The sequence below is a fragment of the Propithecus coquereli genome, unplaced genomic scaffold (assembly GCF_000956105.1).
Source record: "Propithecus coquereli isolate 6110/MARCELLA unplaced genomic scaffold, Pcoq_1.0 Scaffold67, whole genome shotgun sequence".
Lineage (NCBI taxonomy): Eukaryota > Metazoa > Chordata > Mammalia > Primates > Indriidae > Propithecus > Propithecus coquereli.
In genome coordinates this window covers 3,951,178-3,976,213 of record NW_012152729.1, presented here as the reverse complement: position 1 = coordinate 3,976,213, position 25,036 = coordinate 3,951,178, and the positions used below count along the sequence as shown (strand labels likewise).

Here is a 25,036-nt window from a genome sequence, read left to right as displayed (position 1 = left end):
GAGAAATAAAATCAATATGCACAAAAACCAAGTGTCAAAGCTATTGACAGAAGTAAAGCTATGTAGACTTCACCTGCAAAAAATTCCTTTCAACTGGAAAAGATACTTCACTTCTCTGTAGTAAGTTGTGGAGAGTGTAAATGCTTGTGATTCTAGTCTATTTAAATCAAGGTATTAGGAAACCAGTAAGAGGAAATGATCATTATCCCTTAGGCTCTCAACAAATATTTAAATACTGATTAACAGAAGAGCAGAAAACAGCTAGAATTTTTTTCTTGTAGCTTCCCTATACTAATTTCCATTTGAAAAGATCTACCTACTCAACAAATGTTTATTACCTGTCAACTATGTACAGGATATGGTCATAAAGGCAGTGGGGATAATTTTATGGTTATGAGAAGTACTATTGACAGTAAAATGTAAGAAGCTGGACTTAGCAGCTTTGCAACATCCTTTTAAAGATCATAGATCTAACGAAGTTGCATATAAATATGACTAGGAAATATTATCTGAAAATTATCTCCCCAAAACATCCATAAGATTCATCTGAAAAACCAAAGGAATATAATGAGTTCAATAAAGTGGCTGGTCATAAATAAATATATAAAACCAACATCTTTCCTATATTACAACAGTAACGATTTAGCGAAAAGATGGAAAAAACTTACTTTAAAACAGCAATAAAAGTATCAACTACTAAGAATAAGCTTAATAAGAAACGTATGCTCCATAAGAATAACATATCAGATTTCCGAAAGACAAAAAAAATTTGAATCCCTAGTGAGACGACATTCTTGAATGGGAAGACTAAAAATGCCAATTTGTCCAAAGTAATCTTTATTTTAATGATATTCCAATGAAATCTTAAAATAATGTTTTCTGGAATTTGAGCAATAAGTCAACAGTTCATATAAAAGAATTAGACTATCTAAGGAAATATTAGAAAAAGAGTAATTTTTTGCCTTTTCAGATATTAAAATATAATAACAAAATCAATAAATGTAGGTTAGTGGGGCAGCAATCAGAGACAACTTAATGAGAACCAAAAAACCCCAAAATGAAACCAAGTATACAAATACTTAATATGTGCAAACAGCAACATTTAAAATCAACAGTAAAAGGATATTTTATTTAACCAGTGGAGTTGAGAAAACTGGCTAACCATTTGGTAAAATTGAGTTCAGAATAAAATAAATGGCCAAAATTAGGAAAAAATGTTCACTAACAATAATCAAATATGTTAAATTAGAATAAGATAACTATTTTGAAACAAATACAAAAATAAATTGAAAAAAATTTTAACAATGTCTATCAGGAAGGAAACCAGGTTCTATTATTATACATTATCTGTGGCTAATGACTCTGGGAAGGCATTTTGGAGGAATAAGGGTGCAATTTTCTTTGACCCAGCAATGCCATGTCCATAAATGTGTCCTAAAACTTAAATAAAGGCATACACAAAATATTTGATTATAAGGATGTTCATTCACTCTCAAGGGTTTTTTTTTTAAATAATGGCAAAAGATTAGAAATAACCCAGATGCCCAACAATGAGCTGAATAAATAAATGTCCAAAATGAAACTATTTAACCTTTAATATACATGGGAAGATATTCACAATATGCTGTTAATGGAAAAGCACACAATAAAATACTAGGTAAAGTAAACCATTAAGCCTACACACATACACACACAGTTAATTCTCATTATTTGCTGGTTATGTTCTATAAAATCTCCATGAACACTGAATTAGAGAACACTAAACCACTGTTCTTAGGTGAAATACAGAGTCAGGTTCCTTCCAGCCTAACCTCCTCCTCAACTGACCAATATGTAAGCTTGTTTTATGTGTGTTTCTGTTCAGACACCTTCTTCAATATACATTGTCAATTTATTAACGCTGGACCCATGGCAAACAGCACTATAACTCATGTCTGAAGGAAACTTATCTTAACATACATATTTTCTCCATAAGGCACATCACGGCCTTCTTAAACTTAGGAACACCAGACAGCACTTCAACACTATGCTTGGGGGCCATTTTAAACAGTGAAATCACCAAGAAAAGGCATAAAAATGTGGAAAATGTGGCACTAAATAGAACTCAATAAGGACACTTGTTTACAGCATGAGAGCTGAAACAAGAAGGGAGAACACTGCCTTTGTCCAACCTCAACAGGCAACATGATCTGAATGTGACTCATTTTTTTTGCCACTCTGCACATGTCTGCAAATGACCACAAATGATCCTCATTATTTGTGGATTTTGTATCTGCGAATTCATCCACTCACTAAAATGTATTTGTAACCCTAAAATCAATACTCATGGTGCTTTCACAATGATTCACAAACATGCCCATGTGTATGTATTTATTTTTTAAAAGAAAGGGAATATTATCATTGTGCTTAACTCCAAGACAGCACGGGAACAGTGAAAACAAAATGTGCTTTGGAATCACATAAAATCTGGGTTTAAAATCTAGCTCTATCAAGTGCATCTGAGACAAATTACTTATATTTGCTTATTAAGTCTCAGATTCCTTACATTTAAAATCAGGTTAAATAATACCCCCTTCATGGATGATGGTGAATACTAGACAAGTCAATGTACATAAAACTTACGAAACACGGAGAACAGCACAAAAACACTGACTGCTTACACACACGTTTCTACCAATGTTTTAACACAGTAATTTCTTTCCAAGAAAAAGAAGCCATTTTTTCCCAGACAATGTTCCTACCCACAGACCAATGAATCAGGAGACTGGGATGGCCATAGGCACCCAAGCAAACAAGATATTCCACTGAAGAAGTATGTACCCTGCTGTTTAGTTGTTATCATTTCTGTAGTCTATTTAACAGATTCTTTTAGAAGATACTTGGTTCTGACTCATCCTCCTTTAGCCACATGCTCTCCCTGTTCAAAAATGCAAAGTCAGCTGCTCGACTGCCAGATAATCACTACAGGCATTCAATCTCTTTTGCCTCTGAATCATAACTGGATTGCACGTAAGTGTAAAAATAGCTTCTTCTATAGTGATTTAATGTAATTTATCAATCTACTTCTTACACTTCAAAAGAGAAATCATAAAATGGAAAACTACAGAATGTGTCTGGAACTTAACAGATTGTGTGTGTGTGTGTGTACAAACATAAATACATGTTCGATAATGAATGTTAGCTAAGCTCAGACTTTTGTCAAGAATGAATGAGACCCTATGTCACTAATGTGCTCTCTATATAATTATTTCAATTTGATTTCTTGTATTTTTCTTTTCCTAAATGAGAGCTGAACACTGGTTTATGCTGTGCCAGACACCCCAACCCCAGTGTGAGCCCTAGGTTTTCCATAATTCATGCATGACTCTGCTCATGAACTTTCCCAAAGGAACTCTTAAAAATTCACAGGGAAGCTGAATGAAGACTTGGCCCTGGATTCTGTTCAGCTTAGGGAGCTTCATGTTAAAGTGATATCACAGTCCTTTATTTACACAGCCATGAAGTTTGTGCTTATTGTTTTCATTTTTTCGAAACAAAACAATTTGTTATTTAGAGATATATGCATAGGCCGGGAGCAGTGGCTCATGCCTATAATCCTAGCACTTAGGGAGGCTGATGCAGAATGAACTCCTGAGGCCAGGAGTCTGAGACCAGCCTGGGCAACACAGTAAGACACCATCTCTAAAAATAAAAATAAAAAAATTAGCTGGGCATGGTGGTGCACGCCCACAGTCCCAGCTACTGGGGAAACTGAGGCAGGAGGATCACCTGGGCTCAGGAGTTCAAGGCTGCAGTGAGCTATGATTGCTCCACTGCACTCCAGCCTGGGTGACAGAGTAAGGCCCTGTCTCCCAAAAAAAAAAAAAAAAAAGGAAGAAAAAAAGAGAGAGAGATAAGCATAAAACAATAAAGAAAAGGGAATATATCAATCAGAATAGTGATTATTTTTTGGTGGGGAGGGGTTGAGGAAAAGAACTACAAGGGTTTTCTTTTCTTTTCTTTTGATCTTTTGAGACAGAGTCTCGCTCTGTTGCCCAGGCTAGAGTGTCTTGGCGTCTGCCTAGCTCACAGCAACCTCAAACTCCTGGGCTCCAGTGATCCTCCTGCCTCAGCCTCCCAGAGTGCTAGAATTATAGGCATGAGCCACTGCGCCCAGCCTATGAGGGTCTTCTAAGGCATCTCTGTCCAACAGAAATACAGTATAAACCACAAAAACAAGCCTCATTTGTAAGTATAAATTATTTAGTAGGCATTTTTTTAAAGTAAAAAGAAACAGGTGAAATTAATTTTAATAATGTTACTTAACCCAACAGATCTAAAATATTATTCAATAGGTAATCAACATAAAAATTACCACAATATCTTACATTCTTTTTGGGCTTTTCTTTCAGGTTTCAAAATCTGGTTTGTATTTTTTTGCATATATCACACTGTCAATTCAGACCAGCCACATTTCAAGTATTCAACAGCTACATGTGACTAGTGGCTACCACACTGGACATCACAGTTCTAATGTACTAGAAATGTTATTTAAGTAGCAGGTACATGCATGTTCCTTTTCTTATTATTCCTAAAACTTAACATGTTTTGTAATATCTATTCTTGTATTTGTAAGATACAGTTAACAAATGAAAAATGACTCAGCAGAATTTTTAAGAGGAAAATGTATCAAATCCAACAGTCTTCCCCTACCCCCATCCATGGTCTTGCTTTCTGTGGTTTCAGTTACCCACTGTCAACCATGGTCCAAAAATACTAAATGGAAAATTCTAGAAACAAACAATTCCTAAGTTTTAAATTGCACACCATTCTGAGTAGCATGATGAAATCTATCGCAGTCCCACTCTGTCTCTCCAGAGACATGAATCATCCCTTTGTCCAGTGTATCTGTGCTATATACGCTACCAATCCATTAGTCAGTAGCCACCTTGGTTATCAGATCAACTGTTGTAGTATCACACTGCTTATATTCAAATAACCCTTATTTTATATTACAGCATATTGCTTTAATTATTCTACTTTATATTATTAGCTGTTAATCTCTTATTATACATAATTTATAAATTAAACTTTATCATAGGTTAAGTATATACGTATAGAAAAAAAAACCCATAGCATATATATAGAGGGTTCAATACTATATCTTGTAAATATCCAGGTGTTATAAGTTGAATCATTTATACTAAACATCATTTTTCAAAATAATACTCCACCTAGAAACACTCCTGGTCCACTGTCTGGAAGAGCCATTCCTTCTGTGAGCCGTTTGAGAAGATGCTTATGTACCAATTACACCCATACTGAGATACACATGGCTGTTAAGCAGAGAACATTTCCAGTCTAACCTAAAATTTGGTAATTTGCAATATGACTTATATTCTCACACAAAATTTTTCTTCATCAAGGTATATTTAAAATATCTGCTGGCTTTCTCCCTGTATAAAAATGTAATGTTCCATTAGCCTAAGCATCACAAACCACTATAAGCTTGAACACTGTTGAGACCTCGAATGCTATTTTTGGCCTTTCTCCATGTCTATGCCTCTACTTTGAATTCACTTTGCTTAAAGAAGGCCCCACACTACCCCAGAACAGCTCCCTTCATTTCTTAACTTTCTCTTCCTAATACTTTTTCACTCAGGTTTAACTAGCATTACCATCTTACGTTTATATAAGTTCTTTACAGCTTTCAAAACTTTTCTAAGTCCTATTTGACCTTTACAGCCATCCAACAGGAAGGAAAATTTTAAATGAAGAAATTAAAACTGAGAGAGATTAAATAATTCACTTGCAGGTCACATAGCTAATAAGCAGTTAAAGCCACATCCAGAACTCCTGACTCTAAACATTCACCTCAACCACAGCTGCATTTATAAATTGTATTTTTAATGTTTTCTAAGTATTTCAGGGTATGTGAAAATAGAGTATGTACTTCTCTAAAGAATATATGGAGACTGGATAGTCAATTTCATGGTTAAATTCACAGCATCTATCCTCCCTACCCCCAAAGGATAGCTTACTGAGCTCACTAGTTCTGCCATCTTCATTTTATAATTCAAAGTAATAAACAATGTATATTTAAGGGAGTCTTGAAATGTTCTGACCTATGAGATATAAGTGAAAAAAATATAAAATTAAATTATAAAATTATTCTTGTTTCATAATTAAAAAAGAAATGATGAAATAAAAGAGTCAGATGTTATTTACTATAGTCCATTCTGGAGTCAACATTTATTTATTTATTGACAGGATCTGGCTCTATTGTCAGGGCTAGAGTACAGTGGCATCAACGTAACTCACTGCAACCTCAAAAACTCCTGGGCTCAAGTCATTCTCCTGCCTCAGACTCCTGAGTAGCTGGGACTACAGGTACATGCCACGACACCTGGCTAATTTTCTTTACATTTTGTACAGATGAAGTCTCACTATGTTGCTCAGGCTAGTCTCGAACTCCTGGCTGCAAGCAATCCTCCCACCTCAGCCTCTCAAATCGCTCAGAATAAAAGCGTGAGCCATTGCATCTGGCCTAAATTTTAAATCTTTAAAATATTACAGCTGACTTTACTTAACAGAAAATTAACACAAAAGAATTGATTATATCTATTTTTCCAGCAGCCTGATTATAAACAAACATTCACACTACAAGTTAGAAAAACCACTGACATTAAAGGTTAAAAAGAAAAAAATGAAGGTTAAAGGTTGTTTTGAAAACATTAAAACGAAGTCTTAAAAAGACCATATTAAAATATTTTAATCTACTCATGAATTGATGAGTAATAAAAAAAATATATTAATGGTTATTCACTCCAATGGGAGGAGTAACTTAGGCCAAAATAACTTTATATAAGGCTTTGTAAGGTGGGATGTGGAGTTTTGGGGCAACTTACCTAATGATTATTTATTAGCAGTAGTGTGGTATATTGCAAAGAACACAGACTCTGGGGTAAAAACAAACTGGATCTGGTTTCTGGCTCTACCTAGGAAATGGAGTACATGGCTTTTGGAGCTTTACTTAGCCTCTCTGGCCTCGGTTTCCTCAGCTGTAAAATCAAGCTATCACGAGAGAGATGTACTCTAAAATCAAATAAAAGACCTCACTATATAGTGCAGGATTAAGAGAATTAGTGACAATGTAAACCAGCCAGCACAGTCCCTGGTAGTGGTCATCACCATAAAAACTGGTTTGCAGTTGTCAAAATGTATTTAAAATGGCCCAGAGTTATGAAATGTTCTCAAATTAGATAATGGCAATGGTTGCACACTGTGAATATATTAAAAACCACTCAATTGTGTAATTGGTGAATTAAGATGAACTTTATTTCAATTTTTAAAAATGGCCCAGAAATGTTCTGCATAGCAAAGGGATGGCAACCCAGGACTAAAAAGCCAGCACTGAATAAGCAATACCCACAAAAAATTTAGAGGGTTCTCCCAAAGGGCTTATTATTTAGAACAATGTTCTCCAAGTGAGGCCAGACACTTACTAGAAATTATCAACTATGTTACCCAGAACAAACTTTGAACATCTCTAATACGGGAAGAATATATGTTTGAAAGCATCTAAATTCTTCTAATGGGAATACTGAAATCACATGTTTCTAGGCTATCCTTTCGTTTTAATCTAAAGCTTAACCTGCCTTTACATCTGAAGTTTTAAAATGCTAAAGGGCTCAGCATGTTCCATACATGGATAAAAAAAGGTTTTCACCAACAAAAACAATCTACCAACCATTCCCAGACTCAGCCCTTTCCTTCTTAGGATACACAGTACAGCGCTGCATCAGAGCCCTGAAAACACAGCAACACTGCCAAGAGGCACGTTTTAAATGTTATTTAAAGTTCTTGGCTCCTAAAGACACATCAGTTTGAGAAGGCCCAGTTTAAACAGAAAAGCTCATGGTGGATTATAATTTCCAACTGTTTACATTGTATACATTCATAAAAGAAGGTAATACTAATTAAACTGTATCACTGCCTATCACGTTAGCTTCTGGCCTTCAATTCTCTGTAGAAAACTAAGTATCAAAGAAGCGATATCAAAGAGAAATGAAAGAATGATATCAATGAAACAAAGTCTCTGAGCCTGCTCAAGCTATGTAGCATTAAAATTTACAAATGTTTTCTTATCTGTAAAATGGGGATCATAAAAGTATCAGAGAGAGAATGTGTGTGTCTCTGTGTGTGTGTGTGTGTGTGTGTGTGTGTGTGTGTATCAACTGGCACAGTATCTGTAAAGGGACATGAGGGAACTTTTTAAGGTTATGGAAATGTTCTATGTTGCTCCATAAATTAATATAAATATTTTACAGACAGAATATTTATATTAACTTATGGAGCAACAGTTCTGTATCTTTTTTTTTTTTTTTTTTTGAGACAGAGTCTCGCTGTGTCACCCAGGCTAGAGTGCCGTGGCATCAACCTTGCTCACGGCAACCTCAAACTCCTGGGCTCAAGCGATCCTCCTGCCTCAGCCTCCCGAGTAGCTGGGACTACAGGCATGTGCCACCATGCCCGGCTAATTTTTTCTATATATTTTTAGTTGTCCGATTAATTTCTTTCTATTGTTAGTAGAGACGGAGTCTCACTCTCGCTCAGGCTGGTCTCGAACTCCTGAGCTCAAACAATCCGCCCGCCTCGGCCTCCCAGAGAGCTAGGATTACAGGCGTGAGCCACCGCGCCTGGCCAACAGTTCTATATCTTGACTGTGGTGGTGGTTTCATAACTGACTGTACACATTTATCTCTGAATTGTACATTTAACAGGTGAATCGTGTTGTATGTAAATTATACCTCAACAATGCTGACTGAAAAGTTTCAATTACAAGAGAAATTGGGGAGCAGTAAAACTAGGACACTGCAACCCTATTCAAAATTAATTTCTTCAGTTGATAACATTTCAATAGTCTTTATCCTTGAAGTATTTGAATTAATCATTAAAATATATTGACTAATGGCTGCTGGAAAAAAATACTGGGGTAGAAAGTAGAAGCAAGGAGGGGAAGAGTTAAGGATGCTCTTCTCAAACATATTATTTCCACCTACTCTTATTTAGAATATACACTTCAGATAAGGTCAAGACTGAAATTTTCCCGTTTATGCTAAAATGTAAATAATACAATTCAAAAGAAGGAAAAAAGAGAGTACACAATCTTTAAGTACTTCTGAGGTACGTTTACCAACACACAAATTTATGTAACTCTAACTGGAAGATACTATGACACACTAATTTTAAAACATTCTGATTTTTCAGAAAGTCAGTCAGCTTTCTCTCCTATATTTAAAATAATTAATTGAAATAAAATCTTTTCTTTAAAAATATAAGCCCACAGCTTCTAGTTCTAAATTTTATGATTTAGCTATTATTAAAGTGTTATAGTATACTTAAAATATATTTTTAAAAAACAAATTAGTTCAAGCACCACATGTACTCACCATCAAACTGGTATTAACTGATCAACACATAAGTGCACATAAGAATAACATCTATTGAGGCCGGGTGCGGTGGCTCACGCCTGTAATCCTAGCTCTCTGGGAGGCTGAGGCGGGTGGATTGTTTGAGCTCAGGAGTTCGAAACCAGCCTGAGCAAGAGCGAGACCCCGTCTCTACTAAAATTAGAAAGAAATTAATTGGACAACTAAAAATATATAGAAAAAATTAGCCGGGCATGGTGGCGCATGCCTGTAGTCCCAGCTACTCGGGAGGCTGAGGCAGGAGGATCGCTTGAGCCCAGGAGTTGGAGGTTGCTGTGAGCTACCCTGACGCCACGGCACTCTAACCCGGGCAACACAGTGAGACTCTGTCTCAAAAAAAAAAAAAAGAATAACATCTATTGGATGTTGGGCACGGGGGAGGGGGGGAGGAGGGAGGAGGGGACGGGTATTTGCATACACAAAGAGTGCAATGCGCACCACCGGAAGAATGGACATATTTGAAACTTGGACTTAGGGGGGGAGGGAGGGGCAAGGGCAACATACGTAACCTAAACATCTGTACCCCCATAATATGCTGAAATAAAAAAAAAAGAAAAAAAAAAACAAATTAGTTATTTCAATACACTAAACTATCAAAACCCAATTGCTGAAAAATATACTTCATATTTTAGTTTGATTGAAATACTTAAAATCTGGACGTGACAAGTTAGTTGTGAAGTTGCCTCAATTTCTCTTGAGGAAAATCATATTCCAAAGCTTTACCACAGATATCTTTTACTTGGAATGACTAAGCTATCTACAAAGGAGAAGGAACTTGTTGATCTTCAATAAGGATTTCTCAAAGCTAACATCAAGGAGTCCTGTAAACTCTGCCAAATTGTGAATGGTATATAAACAGAGACAATATTTATTTTGGGATAAAGATCCTGCAGACAAGTAAGCAAAAGGTTCCACAAGCAGCAGAGTCACAGACCTCTGGAAAAGGCCATTTAAAATAAGATTCTACCCTCATTCATTAAATCAAATGCTATTAAATTTTGCTTTGCCATTTTATGCTCATAAAAATGAATGATAAAAAGATTTCTGTTTTAAGTATAAAAAGTCCAGAAAGGAAAAAAATAAACTTATCAGAATTTTTATAAGTACTTACTCTAATGACATACACTTTATAACTACTTCTCAATGTCTGATATTAATGTTACGTGACTATCAATTAAAATTATGTTATACATAGGAATGCAGCAACCATCAAAAAAGTTTAACCTCTCTCTGGGGTCAATGTAGTAAAACTAGAAAGCATACTTAATTTCCACAGGAAAAATGGTGAACAAACATTAACACTGTAAAGTTCATTTTTCAGTTTGTGAAGTGTTTTTCACACCCTTTATCTTTATACTCACAAACTGGGATCATATAGTAAGCATATGCAATTATCGTTTAAAAATCCCAATGAAGCTTTGTGAAATACAGAATACACACGGAAAGCATGAATCTGACTACTCAAGACTAATTTATTGTCAACTATAATCATTTGCACTTGTTTGAAATAAAAAATAATTGGACATAAGTCCTAAAGAAGAAAGATCAAAGGAAACAGAGTTGCTTGGTCTATAAAATTTTAACTTAAGAACGATTTAAATTCTGAACAGTTATTTTTTCCTTGTTTAAAGAAGAATTAAGAACATTTTGGATGCCAGGGTTTATAAGGAACGCACCAAGACAGACCACTTGGAAAGACATAGTGTTAAAAGATTGTTCAGCTACCTAAAGTGAGGCTTGCCTAAGGCATGCTAAAAAAAACCTCCATCAATCAGTTAGCTATAATCTCACCGTACAAAACCATCAAATAGCCTAACTTTGGATAGGAGTTTACAGTGTAAAACACATTTTTACACATTCTGGTACCTCATTTAATCCTGACATGAGATATGAATAGGGTACACATTCTGATTCTCATTTACAGGTAAGGAAAATAGTTATGATTGTCTTGACTCAAATCCAGAGCTCTTTCTACTAGACTGTATCATTTTAAACCTCTTCTGAGAAAGATCCTTATTAAGAGCCAATGTAGACAGCTCACTAGACACCTGGGTGCAAAAGTTTCAAATATATTTAAAAGACAGATTATAAAATTCTGTGCTCTGACTTGATCTTACATAAAGTAACTATGTATGGTCAGTCACCATTAAGAGAACTTCCTTATTGAAGACTCTTAGTTTGAAAATATTCCTATAACCACATAAACAAAAGAATGAATAAAAGGACTAATTTCTATGAGCCCATTTTCTTAAATCATTAAATCATATTTCAAGTAAAAGAGAATATGGAGCTTTTTGTTTCCTCTCTAATAGCATTCTAATGTTTCCTGAATTCACTAAATTTAAGTGAGTATTATTGTAGCCGGCCTCCAAGATGGCCCTAATGATCCCAGCCTCCTGGTATTCACACCCATGTGTAATCCCCCCCTTGAGTGTGGGTTACACTTAATGACTAGCTTCTTATGAACAGGATAAAGACACAAGTGACTCAGAGAACAAGTTGTAAAAAGCATGGTGACTTCATTCTTTTTCTCTCTATGGAGAGGCACACATTCTAGGAACTGAAGCCACCGACCAACAGTCATGTGAGTGAGCTTAGAGCTTGGAAGTGGATCCTTCAGCTCTAGTCAAATCTTCAGAGACTGCACAGCCCCAGCCAACAGCTTGATGGCAACCTCATGGAAGACCGTGAGCCAGAACCACCCAGCCACGCCACTCCCAGATTCCTATAAAAGGGCACAAAGAAACTTTTGGGGGTGACTGAAACATTATCTTGACTGCGGTAGCATTTATATGGATGTGTACACTTGTTAAAACTCAAATTATACAATTAAATTTGGTATATTTTATTGTATTAAATTACGCATCAATAAAATTGATTTTTTAAAAAGGCCACTGAATTCTTGACATAAGCAGAAGAAAGAAAGGTCACTTAAGAAAAGCAGACTCATAACTTTGGGAGTTAAGGATGGGTGGTGAGGAAAAAGAAGCTGCAATACAAGCTATACCACAAACTCACATACCCTAAACTTACCTAACCTGCTCCTCAAAACTGCTCCATACACAGCTTTTCCCATCTCAGATGACAGCAACTCCATACTCCCAGTTGCTCTAGCCAAAAAGTTGGAGGCATTCTTAGCTCCTTTCCTTCTCACAATCCACATCCCATCCACAGGCAAATCCTGTTGGCTCTATTTGAAAATACATACAGACTATGACGGTTTCTCACTACCACTACTGCTACCACCCTAGTCTCTTGCCAAGATTACTGCAATAGCCTGCTTTACTCTTGCCCCTATGGTCTACTATTAACCCAGCTGCTAGAGGGATCCTATTAAAACTTAACACAGATCATATCATTCATCTGCTCAAAAACCTAAAACCACTCCCCATCTCACTCAGAATAAAAATTCATGTTGTTACAACGGCATACCCTGGTCAGATGAACTGGCTCCTTGTTATCTCCCTGATTTCATCTACTACTCCCCTCCTTTCCCAGTCTGTTCCAGCCACAATGGCCTGCTTGCTGTTTATCAAACACAGGGTGCCAGCTCCCACTCTGAGGCGTTTACCATGGCTATTTCCTTTGTATGGAACATCTTTCTCCCCAGATATTGCATGACTCATCATTCTCTAACTTCCTTCAGGTCTCTGTTCAGATATGACCTTCTTTATCCAGAACACCCTGTTTAAAACTGCAGGCCAGGTGTCGTGGCTCACGCCTGTAATACGATACTTTAGGAGGCCAAGGCCAGAGGATCGCTTCAGGCCAGGAGTTTGAGACCAGCCTGGGCAAAACCTCATCTCTAAAAAAAATTAACAAAAAGAAAAAAAAATTAGCTGGGCATGTGGCATGACCGTAGTCCCAGCTACTCAGGAGGCTGAGATAGGAGGATCACTTGAGCCCAAGAGTTCGAGGCTGCAATGAAATATGATCACACCACTGAACTCTAGGCTGGTCGACAGAGCAAGATCCTATATTTAAAAAAAAAAAAAAAAACCCTGCGAACATTCCTGTTCATTGATCACCCTTATTCTACACTACTTTCCTTTTTTTCTAGAGCTATTATCACTTCGTAACATATTATATAACTTATCATGTATATTGTCTACTCCTCTACTCCCCCCACAAAACAACCTCTAGGGCAGGATCTTTATTTTGTGCACTGACGTATCTCAAGTGCCTAGGACAATGCTCAGTATGCAAAAGGTGTCCATCGAAGATCTTCTGAATGAATGATCACAGCTCACTTTAACCTCAAACTCCTGGGCTCAAGGGATCCTCCCACCTCAGCCTACTGAGTAGCTAGGACTACGCACCCAGCTAACTTTGAAAAAAAATTTTTTGTAGAGACAGGGTCTCACTATGTTGCCCAGGCTGGTCTCAAACTCCTGGCCTCAAGCGATCCTCTCACCTCAGCCTCACAAAGCACTGGGATTACAGGCATGAGCTACCATGCCCAACCCTGAATGAATGAATTTTTTAATAACTGTGTCAGGTACAGTACGGGATTACTATTTCATTTAATCACTAGGGCAACCCTGGGAATATGCATTAACCTCATTTTACAGCTGAGGACCATAATGGTTACATAACTTGCCCAAAGTTACACAGCAGTAAATGAAGAAGCCAGAGCTTAACTTAGCTATACTTAACTCTAAAGCCTTAACCACTATAGCTTCCTTAAAGCTGGATATGAATGGGGCAACAACTAAGATGCTTCAGGAGGTAACCAGGTTGAGAGAATGTGGAAGACACCGATATGGGATCCAATAGAAGGAACAAAGGCAAATAATTATTAATAACATTTGGAGAAATTCTTTCAATTTTCTTTGCTTCAGTGGGGACAGAAATAAATCTAATGGTTATAAGAAAGAGACTGTAAAAAGGAAGAAAGAGAAATAAGAGATCCCATAGTCTGAGCTCCATGGATGAGAAAACACAGGATAGTACCTTTTCTCTAAATTCATTGGAGTACTTTATCCCAGTGGTATTGAACGATATACCAGGAGTTTCTGCTTTAAACTATTTTCTTCCTTCTAGATCCTGTTAGTACAGTAAGAGTGTTGGCAAAATCATATTTGAGAAACACATGATCTATACATAAACATTTACAGGTTCACATCTGAGAAAAAAAGACTGATCTCTGCCAGTGTTACCATTCCTGGAACACACTCACATTCATTTGTTTACATATTGTCTATGGCTCCTTTCATACTACAACAGCAAGGTTAAGCAGTCGCAGGGCTGAGTAGCTGTGACAGAGACTGTTAGCTTGCAAAACTAGAAACATTTCCAATTTGTCCCTTTATAGGAAAACTTCTAAAACCAATATTAACAAAATATACATTTTCTGACAGCTTGCATCAGTTCTATCACTCTTCCTGATAAATTTGAAAAACAAATCTAAACACAGTCATGCACCGCTTAACAACATTTCAGTCAACAATGGACCACATATGATGGTAGTCCCATAAGATTTATAATGCAGCTGAAAAATTCCTATGGCCAGTGACATTGCAGCTGGCATAACATGGTATCACAAGTACTTTTTTTTTTTTTGGGTAAATTTAGTGTAGCCTAAGTGTATAGTGTTCGTAAAATCTACAGTAGTGTACATAATGTCCCAGGCCTTCACATTCACTCACCACTCATTCTCTGACCCACTCAGAGCAACTTCCAGTCCTATAAGCTCCATTGAGTAAGTGCCATACAGGTGTACCATTTTTATCTTTTATACTGTATTTTTTACTGTACCTTCTGCACATTTAGATATGTTTAGATAGACAAATACTTACCATTGTGTTACAGTTGCCTACAGTACTCAGCACAGTAATATGTTGTACAGGTTTGTAGCCTAGGAGCAATAGGCTATACCATATAGCCTAGGTGTGTAGTAGGCTGTACCATCTAGATCTGTGTAAGTACATACTATGTTCACACAATGATGAAATCACCCAGTGACACATTTCTCAGAACATATCCCCATTGTTAAGCAACACATGACTGTACCAGAACAAGCCACCTAACATTTTTGTTATTTTTGGTCACATAATTAAAAACATCTCAATGGCCTAAGTCCAAGGATAATGTGGTATTTAAACTGGTGAAGTGACATCCTTAAATTAATTCAAGCAAACATACCTTCTAGTAGAGTTAACAACCCATTTTTTTTTTTTTTTTTGAGACAGAGTCTCACTATGCTGCCCAGGCTAGAGTGCCGTGGCGTCATCCTAGCTCACAGCAACCTCAAATTCCTGGGCTCAAGCGATCCTCCTGCCTCAGCCTCCCGAGTAGCTGGGACTACAGGCATGCACCACCATGCCTGGCTAGTCTTTTCTATATATTTTTAGTTGTCCAATTAATTTCTTTCTATTTTTAGTAGAGATGGGGTCTCGCTCTTGCTCAGGCTGGTTTCAAACTCCTGAGCTCAAACAATCCGCCCGCCTCGGCCTCCCAGAGTGCTAGGATTACAGGTGTGAGCCACCGCGCCCGGCCAACAACCCATTTATTAGTCATTAAATACTGGAAGACTTCAGTAACATTGAGATGTCAATCTTGAAGTCCTAAAATAGTTTTTGCATTAAAGCAGAGAGGAAAACAAATTTTTTTGGTTTATGCCTTTAGTATCTGACCTACTACGTTAAACTATAAGTGTTTTAAACAAGGAAAAAATAATTTCTTCATTTTCACACACACATGCACCAAAAAGACAAAAAAAAAAAAAAATAATAATCCTACAATGATTTCCCAAGTTCTTCCTTAAATACTATATAAGAATTACCAAGTAGAAAAGCCTGGAACATTTGCTTTTAATTTCTAAGCAAACAAACTAATACACAGATAAGTAAATTATCTGATTATTACTCATTTTTAAAATCCTATAATCTATTTTCCCTCTCTCACTCTGAAGATTAGTTATTTTGTCACCCACAAGAGATCAAACCTAATTTCAAAAAATTAAAGAAAACAAAAAATTCTTCATTGTATATATATGAGGTTAGAAATCCTTTTCCTAAACAGCTTAATACAAAAATCTTTTAATTTTCTCAATGGAAAATTTAGATATTTATGTTTTACAAATAAAGTGATAGGTTATGCTATTCATGAAGACACTTAGAAAAGTAATTTAGCAAGTTGATAGAAACAGGTATGGAAACACACTACAAAAAAATAGGAGACCTAATGAGTATAAAATTCGATCCAAAAAAATTTTTTTTCCCTTTAAAAATTTTATTTCAAGAAGGCAACTCCTTGACTTCTTGATCAAGGATCAACCAATCCAAGATACTATTCATTAAAATTTCACCAAAATCATATAATACATTTAACTTAGATTTTAAATAAGGCTCTCAGCTTGAACATTTCCACCTATATTTTTTTGTATCTTTAATCTAAGCATGCAAGATCAAAATTGTAAGGCATCTGTTTTCCCAGAAACTTTTCCTCAAAACAAATCATTTCCAAGTTAGTTTTCACATTGTTTTTCTCAAAATTAAATTTGCTATGCTAACAGAATTAGAAAGTTACCCATGAGAAAATTCTAAATTATTATTAATTTTGAAGCTTACAGAGCCTTTTTTTCATTTTTCCCTTAATTTTATTTTTTTGCAGCACTGTACTTACATATATTTTAGTAAACAAAAAATATCCTGTCAACACTTTTAAAAGAATTAAGTTTTGAATGTTAAATGTAGGAAAACACATTTCTTAAATTTAAGGGCTAAAACTTTCTGTGATGAATATGATGTTCATGAAACTAGCAGCAGAGTGATGTAAAAGTTTAACAGTGATTTAAAAAAAATTATAGTACATCCTTATAACATGGAATGAAAACAAATCCGATCATATGCCTATGTAATCAAATCTATGATCTCTATTAATATACAAATTATTAAATAATCTCTAACAAAACAACCTATAGTATTTTAAATTGCAAAGAAATGTTTCCTACCTTGCCCGCTTCTCTTTCTAAGTCGACATACTCCCGGCTAGGTGTTTGTCGCTGTTCTCCCTGCCAGCTGGCCGGAAAAAACTGGAGAGACAGATTGGTTCCTGTAGCCACAAAAGCCTTTTAGAAAAATCAATACAAACAGGATCAGGAGCAGGACATTACATAAATTATGCAGGCAGTCATTTATTTTTACATCAGTTTATGTCTTAAGCCAGGCAGCACTGAGAATACTTAAAAGTAAAAAACATGAGCTCATCATTTTTCTTAAGTATTAAGTTACAAACATCTGATTTCATTTTGAGGACATTTGCCATTGGCTGCTTAAATATAAAATCAGACATGGAATCAATACTTTCTTTCAGGTCATTTTTTGCTGATGTTAGGATCTCACACTGTTAATGTCTAATCAGAAGCCACCACCCTTGCATTTAAAAATTTATATTTCCAAATGTGAAAATCTAAAGATTTTGAACTTTAAGGCACATTTCACAGCACAATTTAAAATTGTATAAATGAGACATTTTAATTTTTTGATTTCCTTTGCTCAGAGAAACACTAGATGGCACGTGGTGCATAAAAAATGCACTTGGGATTGTCTCTCCTGTGATAAACCATACATTAGCATGTGATATGACACTACTTCTCTCTAAAACCTGAGATGATTAAAAAAAATGCACTTCTTAAAACTTGATTTTAGGAGAACTAGATCTGACTATAACAAAGAGAAGAGTATTCATCTAATATTTATAAAAGATTTGGGTGGTACAGCTCAACAGACAGAACAATCTAAAGCCATTTCGATAAAGTGTCATCCTATGTAGCCCTTGAGCAAGTTAAGTCTAAATTTCCCCCATGTGAAAAACAAAAATAACATTACCATTCTTCCCAAGAGAAATTCAGAAAGAAAGAAATAAGTAAAAAGCATTTTTGAAAAAATACATTTTTCATCATCTAAAATGTAAATTCTTCTTTGCTGAAACCAGAGAAAATTTTCATTTGGTTTATTGTATTAATTAAGTTCTGAAGCATAATTTGTTTCGAAGAATAGAATCTTCATCTGAAAACAAGGGGTTCACATTTGGGGCAATCTGTTTAAAAATCCATCAGCTGATTTAGCTATCCACTAGTTCCCTTGATGCTTAACAGCTTAGATTCTTTAGAGGTTAAAATTATACTTCCTATTTCCATTATCGGTACTGTAGGTACACTTGTTAACCTAATTGCTAAATCTCTAGACTTCTTTGATGGCATTTCCTTAATCAACTGGGATACCATTTTCTTGTGGTAAATATTTTATATGAACAGAAACTAACATCAATATTACAACATTAACCTTTAAAAATATCTTCCCATGTACTATTAGCATAATCATCAAAAGCCCCACCAACACTAGTTCAAATGAAAAGCAGACTCTGGGAGGGAACCTGCCTAGGCTGCGTGACTTGAAGTGTACCCCAGTTTCCTCACAAATTACTATTTGCAAAGTGCTTAGAACAGTACCAAGTAAATGCTGTGTAAGTGTCTGCTAAACAATATAAGAGAAATAACTGTGGGCTCAATAAGAGAACCAACTTATTCAGCCTCAGATAATGAAATTCTCAGAGCAGAGAGATGGCAGGTAAGAGATTTAGCCCATGAATGAATGCCCTATGTCAAAATCCCTGAGGCATGTTTCTTCAGTATTCACCTAGTAGCAAATCCTACTACCTCCAGTGTACCCCAAATCAGCTCTCTGCTAAGACATTCTGCAGATGTTATTACCTCACCTTCTGTCTGAACGCCAACCTCAGAAGAGATTTCCTGCTTCATCACTTTATGCCCATTATCTCATAAAAATCCTTCTTTGAGACTGAAGTGGTGGTAAAAAACACATTCTAGAATAGCATTTTCCAAACTTATTTGATCACAGAACTCTTTTTAATGGAACACCTATACAGACATAAGAGTTGGGAAAAATTCTGACAGAAAACATTGAAATGTTATACTGGTATAATGTCTATATGCAAGATTTCCAGGTTGTCTTGACTACCTTTTATAGGTTTCATAAATTCTAAAATGACATACTTTGTGCCATCCAACATACTTTTTACCATTCAATCTTCAGGATTAAAAATACATACTAGGCCACGGGCACAGTGACTCACACCTAGCACTTTGGGAGGCTAAGGAGGGAGGACTGCTTGAGGCCAGGAGTTCAAGGCCAGCCTGGGCAACATAGGCAAGACCCTGCCTCCTCAACAAATAGAAAAACTAGCCAGGTATGGTGGCACGTGTCTGTAGTCTCAGCTACTCAGGAGGCTAAAGCAGGAGGATTACTTGAGCCCAGAAGTTTGAGGTTGCAGTGAGCTAGGACCACACCACTGCACTCTAACCCAGGCAACAGAGTAAGACCCTGTCTCAAAAAAAAAAAAGTTAGTTTTTACTCTTCTCACAGTAGAGTCACCATACCTCTCATTAGTATTTTTTTCTTTTATTATTAGTATTGAAGACATCTCCAACACTCTTACTGTAATAAGAATTCATAAGAGGAATAAATTGGATTTTACCAAACAGATTCTCTCACCCATAATCACTTTCATTTCACACTGCGATAAAGAGTCTAGTTGAATTTTAGTTAAAGAGAGATGAGCATTGCAGCTCTTAAATTCTTTTACATCTAAATGCAAAATAAATTCCTCATTAACCTCACTGATACCTTAAGGAGATGTTCAAAATAAAAAAAGAGGGAAAAGGGCAACTGGTGCAGGAGAAGGGTTAGGAATAATTCTGAGAACTATCTATATTCTTACCATATATGGCTGCTGTCAAAATAGAGGCAAAATAATGCCTTTTTCACAACCAAATGGGTAGAAACCACAGCCTGTTTATAAGTCATGAGATAAATTTTAGCCATTAAATTAAGTAACCTCTAAATTCAAATAATCAAGCATCTACGATACAAAAGGCATTGTGCAAAGTACCCATATCCAGAGGGGTGTATACAGAATTAATGTAAAGGCTCCACATGCTAGGAGCTAAGGATCCTGTAACTTAATTGTGGGTAACATTGAACGAAAGGGGGGAAACAAAGAGAGGGAAACATAAAATTCCTTCCCATATTCAACAAAATAAGACACGTGCCGTCTTTGTGCAAATCTTACCCAGAATTCAATCTACCTTCTTTAACCTTCAATACTTACCAGAAATCTAAAACTTCTAAAATTTGTGGGATCAGATATTTGGAAGGTGGGGGAACCTAGAATGTCTAATTCATCCTTGAAAGAAATTTATGACAAATACAAATGACCTATAACACTGCTATAATATTGTAATACTATTATAATACAGCAATTCAGATATACTGTGAATCAAGTTATACCCCTCAATTCTTAATTTCATGCAGCAAAGTCTGATATGACAGAAAACACCCTACCAGCTTGTTTCACTAAGTTTCCAAAAAACCTCAGCTTTCAAAAACAGTGACAGTACTTGGATTCAGGCACAGTGGCTAGCATGCTTGTAGTCCCAGCTACTCGGGAGGCTGAGGAAGGAGGATCATTTGAACCCAGGGGTTTGAGGCTGTAATGCCCCATGATCACGCCTGTGAACAGCCAGGCACTCCAGCCTGGGCTACAAAACGAGACTCTGTCCCTTAAAAAAAAAAAAAAAAAAAAAAAAAAGTGAAAGTGGGATACTTTGTATATCATCTTTTACAATTACATCAGTTACCTCCAAGAAATCCTTTAGTCAGGTGTCCCATCCACCTTTTGCAAAAGGAAACCGAGGCAAAGAATGATACAGTCACCAGACCAACTAATGAATGATTCTTTTTTTCTACCACAGAGTGCCAAAACCAAATAGCATTTGTCGTATACCTCTGAATCATATCAGTATTAAAACTACTCAAAAAACTTGAAAGTCGGCTAAAAGCTGAAAATTTTCTTTCAAAATGTACATTAATGACCAAATATTCTAGATAAATGTAATTAATATCTTCTCACTACCTGTAATACAATTCTAAAAAGCCTTCATTTTAAATATCAAAATATTCCTTGCAAATTTGATTTTGGTGATGGAAAGGGAGAATTTTGTGGTATGTGAATTATATCTCAATAAAAATAAATAAACTGATTATAAAGGGGGCAGGAAGAGTAAATTTTCCAATATGTCCTCCTACTGTTAGCCCAAATTCAAACTGCACGATAGCTTCACGTTTCTGCCAATGCAATGAGCTCCAGTCACAGAACAGACAGGTCTTAGTGCTTGGACTTTCTAAAAAATAATCAACCTCTTTTCTTCAGTTCCTTCCTACCATTCACTTCTCATTAGCACCTCCAATAGGACAAACCAAAAGATGAGAACCAGGACACTTGGATTTTTCTTCAATACAAAGTTTGATAGGTAAAAAGCACCAAATTTACTACCCCAAACAGGGGCCTCAGAAGAAATCCACCGAGGGTTTCGAATATCTATGCAGTTCTTTAGGAACTACAGCACTAAACGGGACATGTTTAGGTTTGAAAAAAGAGGCTAATGGTTTCTGATTCTCCTGAGGCTTCTTCTGATTCTCAGAAAAGATGAGAACAGATCCTTTAGGGCTTTTTTCCCTCCCACCTCTATTAGGACAATATATAACTGGAGTAAAGATTTATTCTTGGCTATACTGGTAGCGAGGTAGCGTTACATGTAGATTTACCACTAAATCTAGCTTTAAGAAACAAACTATCGCTGATTTTGAATGAAGCCCCGATTCCTTTTTCCTAATGGGTGTTTTCTTCCTACAAATACCCTGAATCGGTGTCACGGGCTATACAGCGACCTTTTCTTGTTTAGTTTGGCTGGGGTTTGAGCTCTGTTCCCGGTGAACTGTTAGCCGAGCCAGCTCTGGGAAACACAAGCCACCGCAGCGGGCCACAGGGAAAGCGTCTCCCCGCGAGGACCAGCCCGCCAGTGTCTGGTTTCGCATTTTGAATCCCGAGTAGGAAGTGAGACGGCAGCCCGCTCAGTTCCGGGAGCCGCGGCGTCCGCGGCGCTGTCCGGAACCGGCCTGGGCCGCGGCGGCCCCAGCGCAACAAGTGACCCAAGCGCGCCCCAGCCCCCGGAGACTTACGATTTCCGAGCGGCCGTCGCGGCAGGCGTTCTGGAAGCGCGCCTGACGCTCCTCGTGGGGCCGGTCTCTGAAGCCCGTGTACTTAATCTGCAAGGCAGAGACGGCCCGAAATCAGAAGCCAAATCCGCGGCGACGCCCGCGCGCCCGCCCCGCGCGGCGCCGATAAGAGCAAGCAGAGTCTGCGGACAGATCGCTGCCCCGGCGAGATTGCCCCTCTGCGGACGCGCCGGCCGGGGTTTCCCGGGGACCGCGCCGCCCAAACTTTTCTCCTCCCAGGCCCACTCCGGGCGCGCCGCGGCCTCTGCGCCGCCCGCCCGCCTCACCTCACACTCGCGGCTCAGCTTCCTGAAGAACTCCTCGTTCTCGAACTTGCTTCGCTGGTCAGGCACGACGCGCGGCATCTTCCCGCCCTAAGGCCGCGCCAGCCGGCCGGGCTCGGAGCTTGCGCGGGCACCCACTCGCCGGCTCCGCGCTGACCGACTGACCGCCCACCCCCGGCGCCCGGACTCCCGCTTCCCTTTGTTTCAGGCGCCCGCCCGCGTGGGCTCCCGCTCCGAGCAGTCTGAGGTGCCGCCGCCCGCCCGAGCCCTGCCCACGCCGCAGCCGCCGCCGCAGCCGCCTCAGCCGTTGCCTACCGCCCGCGCAGACCCAGCTCTAGCCGCCCCCGGCCTCCGCCGCCGCCGCCACTTCCTCTCGCCGCCCCCCCCGCTCTCCCGCCCCGCCCCCGCCGGCCCCACCCCTCCTCCTCGCGCGCCCTCCCGCCTCAAACTCCAGCAAACAAGACGCACCATTCACAACTCCGCGGCCCGCACCGCGCATGCGCTTTCCGTCAGCTTGCGGAGCGGCGGGGCTGCAGACTTGGGGCCCCTTCCGCTGCGCGGAGCTCTTCCCCTTGCCAGCCCTTGTGCCACTCAGTGTGGAGCTGCCCTGTGGAGATCTGCCCAACCCTTGGCAACCGGGAGTGGCCCACGCAGGGCCTTTTCTTCCTCCCTTTCTCGACTATCTAGAACTTCTGGGTTCCCCAGCCGCGCGGAGTAACCCCAGATTGTCACTGGAATGTGAGGAAACGTAAGTCCTTGGGGACTTTTGTCCCCCAAACCGACGGGGAGGGCTGTAGGCTGTGCATATCGAAGACTGAAGGTGGAAACAGACCAAAGAATCCAACCGAATCATGGTGGAAGGGTCGTGGCTGTTGGAGTCGGATGGGCCTTAGACGGGATTCCACTCAGCTCTGCCCGCCCGCTGTCTGGGGCCTTAGACAAGAACTGGATGGCTAAGCCTCAGTTTCCTTATTTCCAAAATGCAGACACTCGTAAGTTTGCAGTGTTAGCGTTAAAGCCTTTATATAGGTCTAGCACGTAATGGGCTCTCAATAAATTTAAGTTTCTAAAGAAGAACACGCTGAATTATATATGTAATCCATTGCCCGTCCCTATATTTACCCATATATGCAATCAGATCCAAAAAAACAAGATCCGTAACTTCTAGGGAATTCATTTAGCCAGAGCTGGAGAAAGTCTGAAACGCATTTTATGGCAGAGTTTGACTCTAAGTTGGTCCTCAAATCTTGATTCTTAAAATTCCAGCTTGTCAAAAATTCAGTCCAAGGATGGCAAATAAGTGCCAACTCTGACTACTGTAACTGGCCATATTGCAAAGGAGTGTGAGGATACACATAAACTCATAAGAATTAGTGCCAAGGTCAATTGGCAATGTCTGCCTGAGTGCAGGGTTTGGCAGAATTTCCCATCCCTGTCCAGTCCAATCTCGTTTTTACAGATATGGAACTAAGCTCGGATGACCAGCTGTCCTGGTTGGCCAGGAACTGGTGGCAATGAAAGTCTCATGACCCTGGAAACCACTCAGTCCCCAGCAAGTGAGGATGGTTGATCACCCTAAGATCCAGAGAGGGTTTGCCCAAGGTCAGGGAGGGAGTTTGCAGCGAAGTCAAATCTGTAGACTGGTGGTTTTGACGTACATGCTATTTCTGAATAGCTAACATAAAATCAGTTCCTTCCTAGGGCATGTTGACTTGGCACACCAAGCCTGTGCAAATGTACATGTATACACAGTAGAAAGGATATAGACACGTTCAGGAGGCTGAGGCAGGAGCATCGCTTGAGTCTAGGAGTCCGAGGTTACAGTGAGCTAGGATTGGGCCACTGCACTCCAGCCTGGGGGACGGAGCAAGACCCTGTCTCTATAAACAAAACAAAACAGAAACCTGTAATCCCAGCACTTTGGGAGGCCAAGTTTGGAGGATCGCTTGAAGGTGGAAGTTTGAGACCAGCCTGAGCAACATAGTGAGACTCTGTCTCCACAAAAAATTTAAAGCATTGAAAAAACAACAGGGTATAGATATAGATGACACCAACTACTATCTTTGGGCCTTCAGCTGTCTCAGAATTTTCTCCTCATCTCTGTTTCCATTGCAAGTGACAGAAACCCAATTCCAACAAACTTAAAACTAAAAGGGATATGTTTTATTTCAAGTGAACAAATCAGAGAGAAAGACAGATGAAC

The 25,036-nt window shown here is 38.5% G+C and overlaps 1 protein-coding gene across 2 annotated transcripts in view; it reads right to left on the bottom strand.

Annotated features, from left to right (window-relative positions):
- Positions 1 to 23,175, bottom strand: part of CBFB (core-binding factor, beta subunit) — a 57,328-nt gene extending 34,153 nt beyond the window's left edge. The window contains exons 1-3 of one of the 2 annotated variants that reach the window (XM_012660626.1): positions 22,837 to 23,175; positions 22,514 to 22,600; positions 17,425 to 17,541 (exon numbers count right to left, since the gene is read on the bottom strand). In XM_012660626.1, coding sequence (XP_012516080.1) covers positions 17,425 to 17,541; positions 22,514 to 22,600; positions 22,837 to 22,914 — 282 coding nt within the window. In that variant the 5' untranslated portion in view covers positions 22,915 to 23,175. The remainder of the gene's footprint in view (positions 1 to 17,424; positions 17,542 to 22,513; positions 22,601 to 22,836) is intronic. The other variant, XM_012660625.1, reaches the window with a different exon arrangement.
- Positions 23,176 to 25,036: the final 1,861 nt, after the last annotated feature.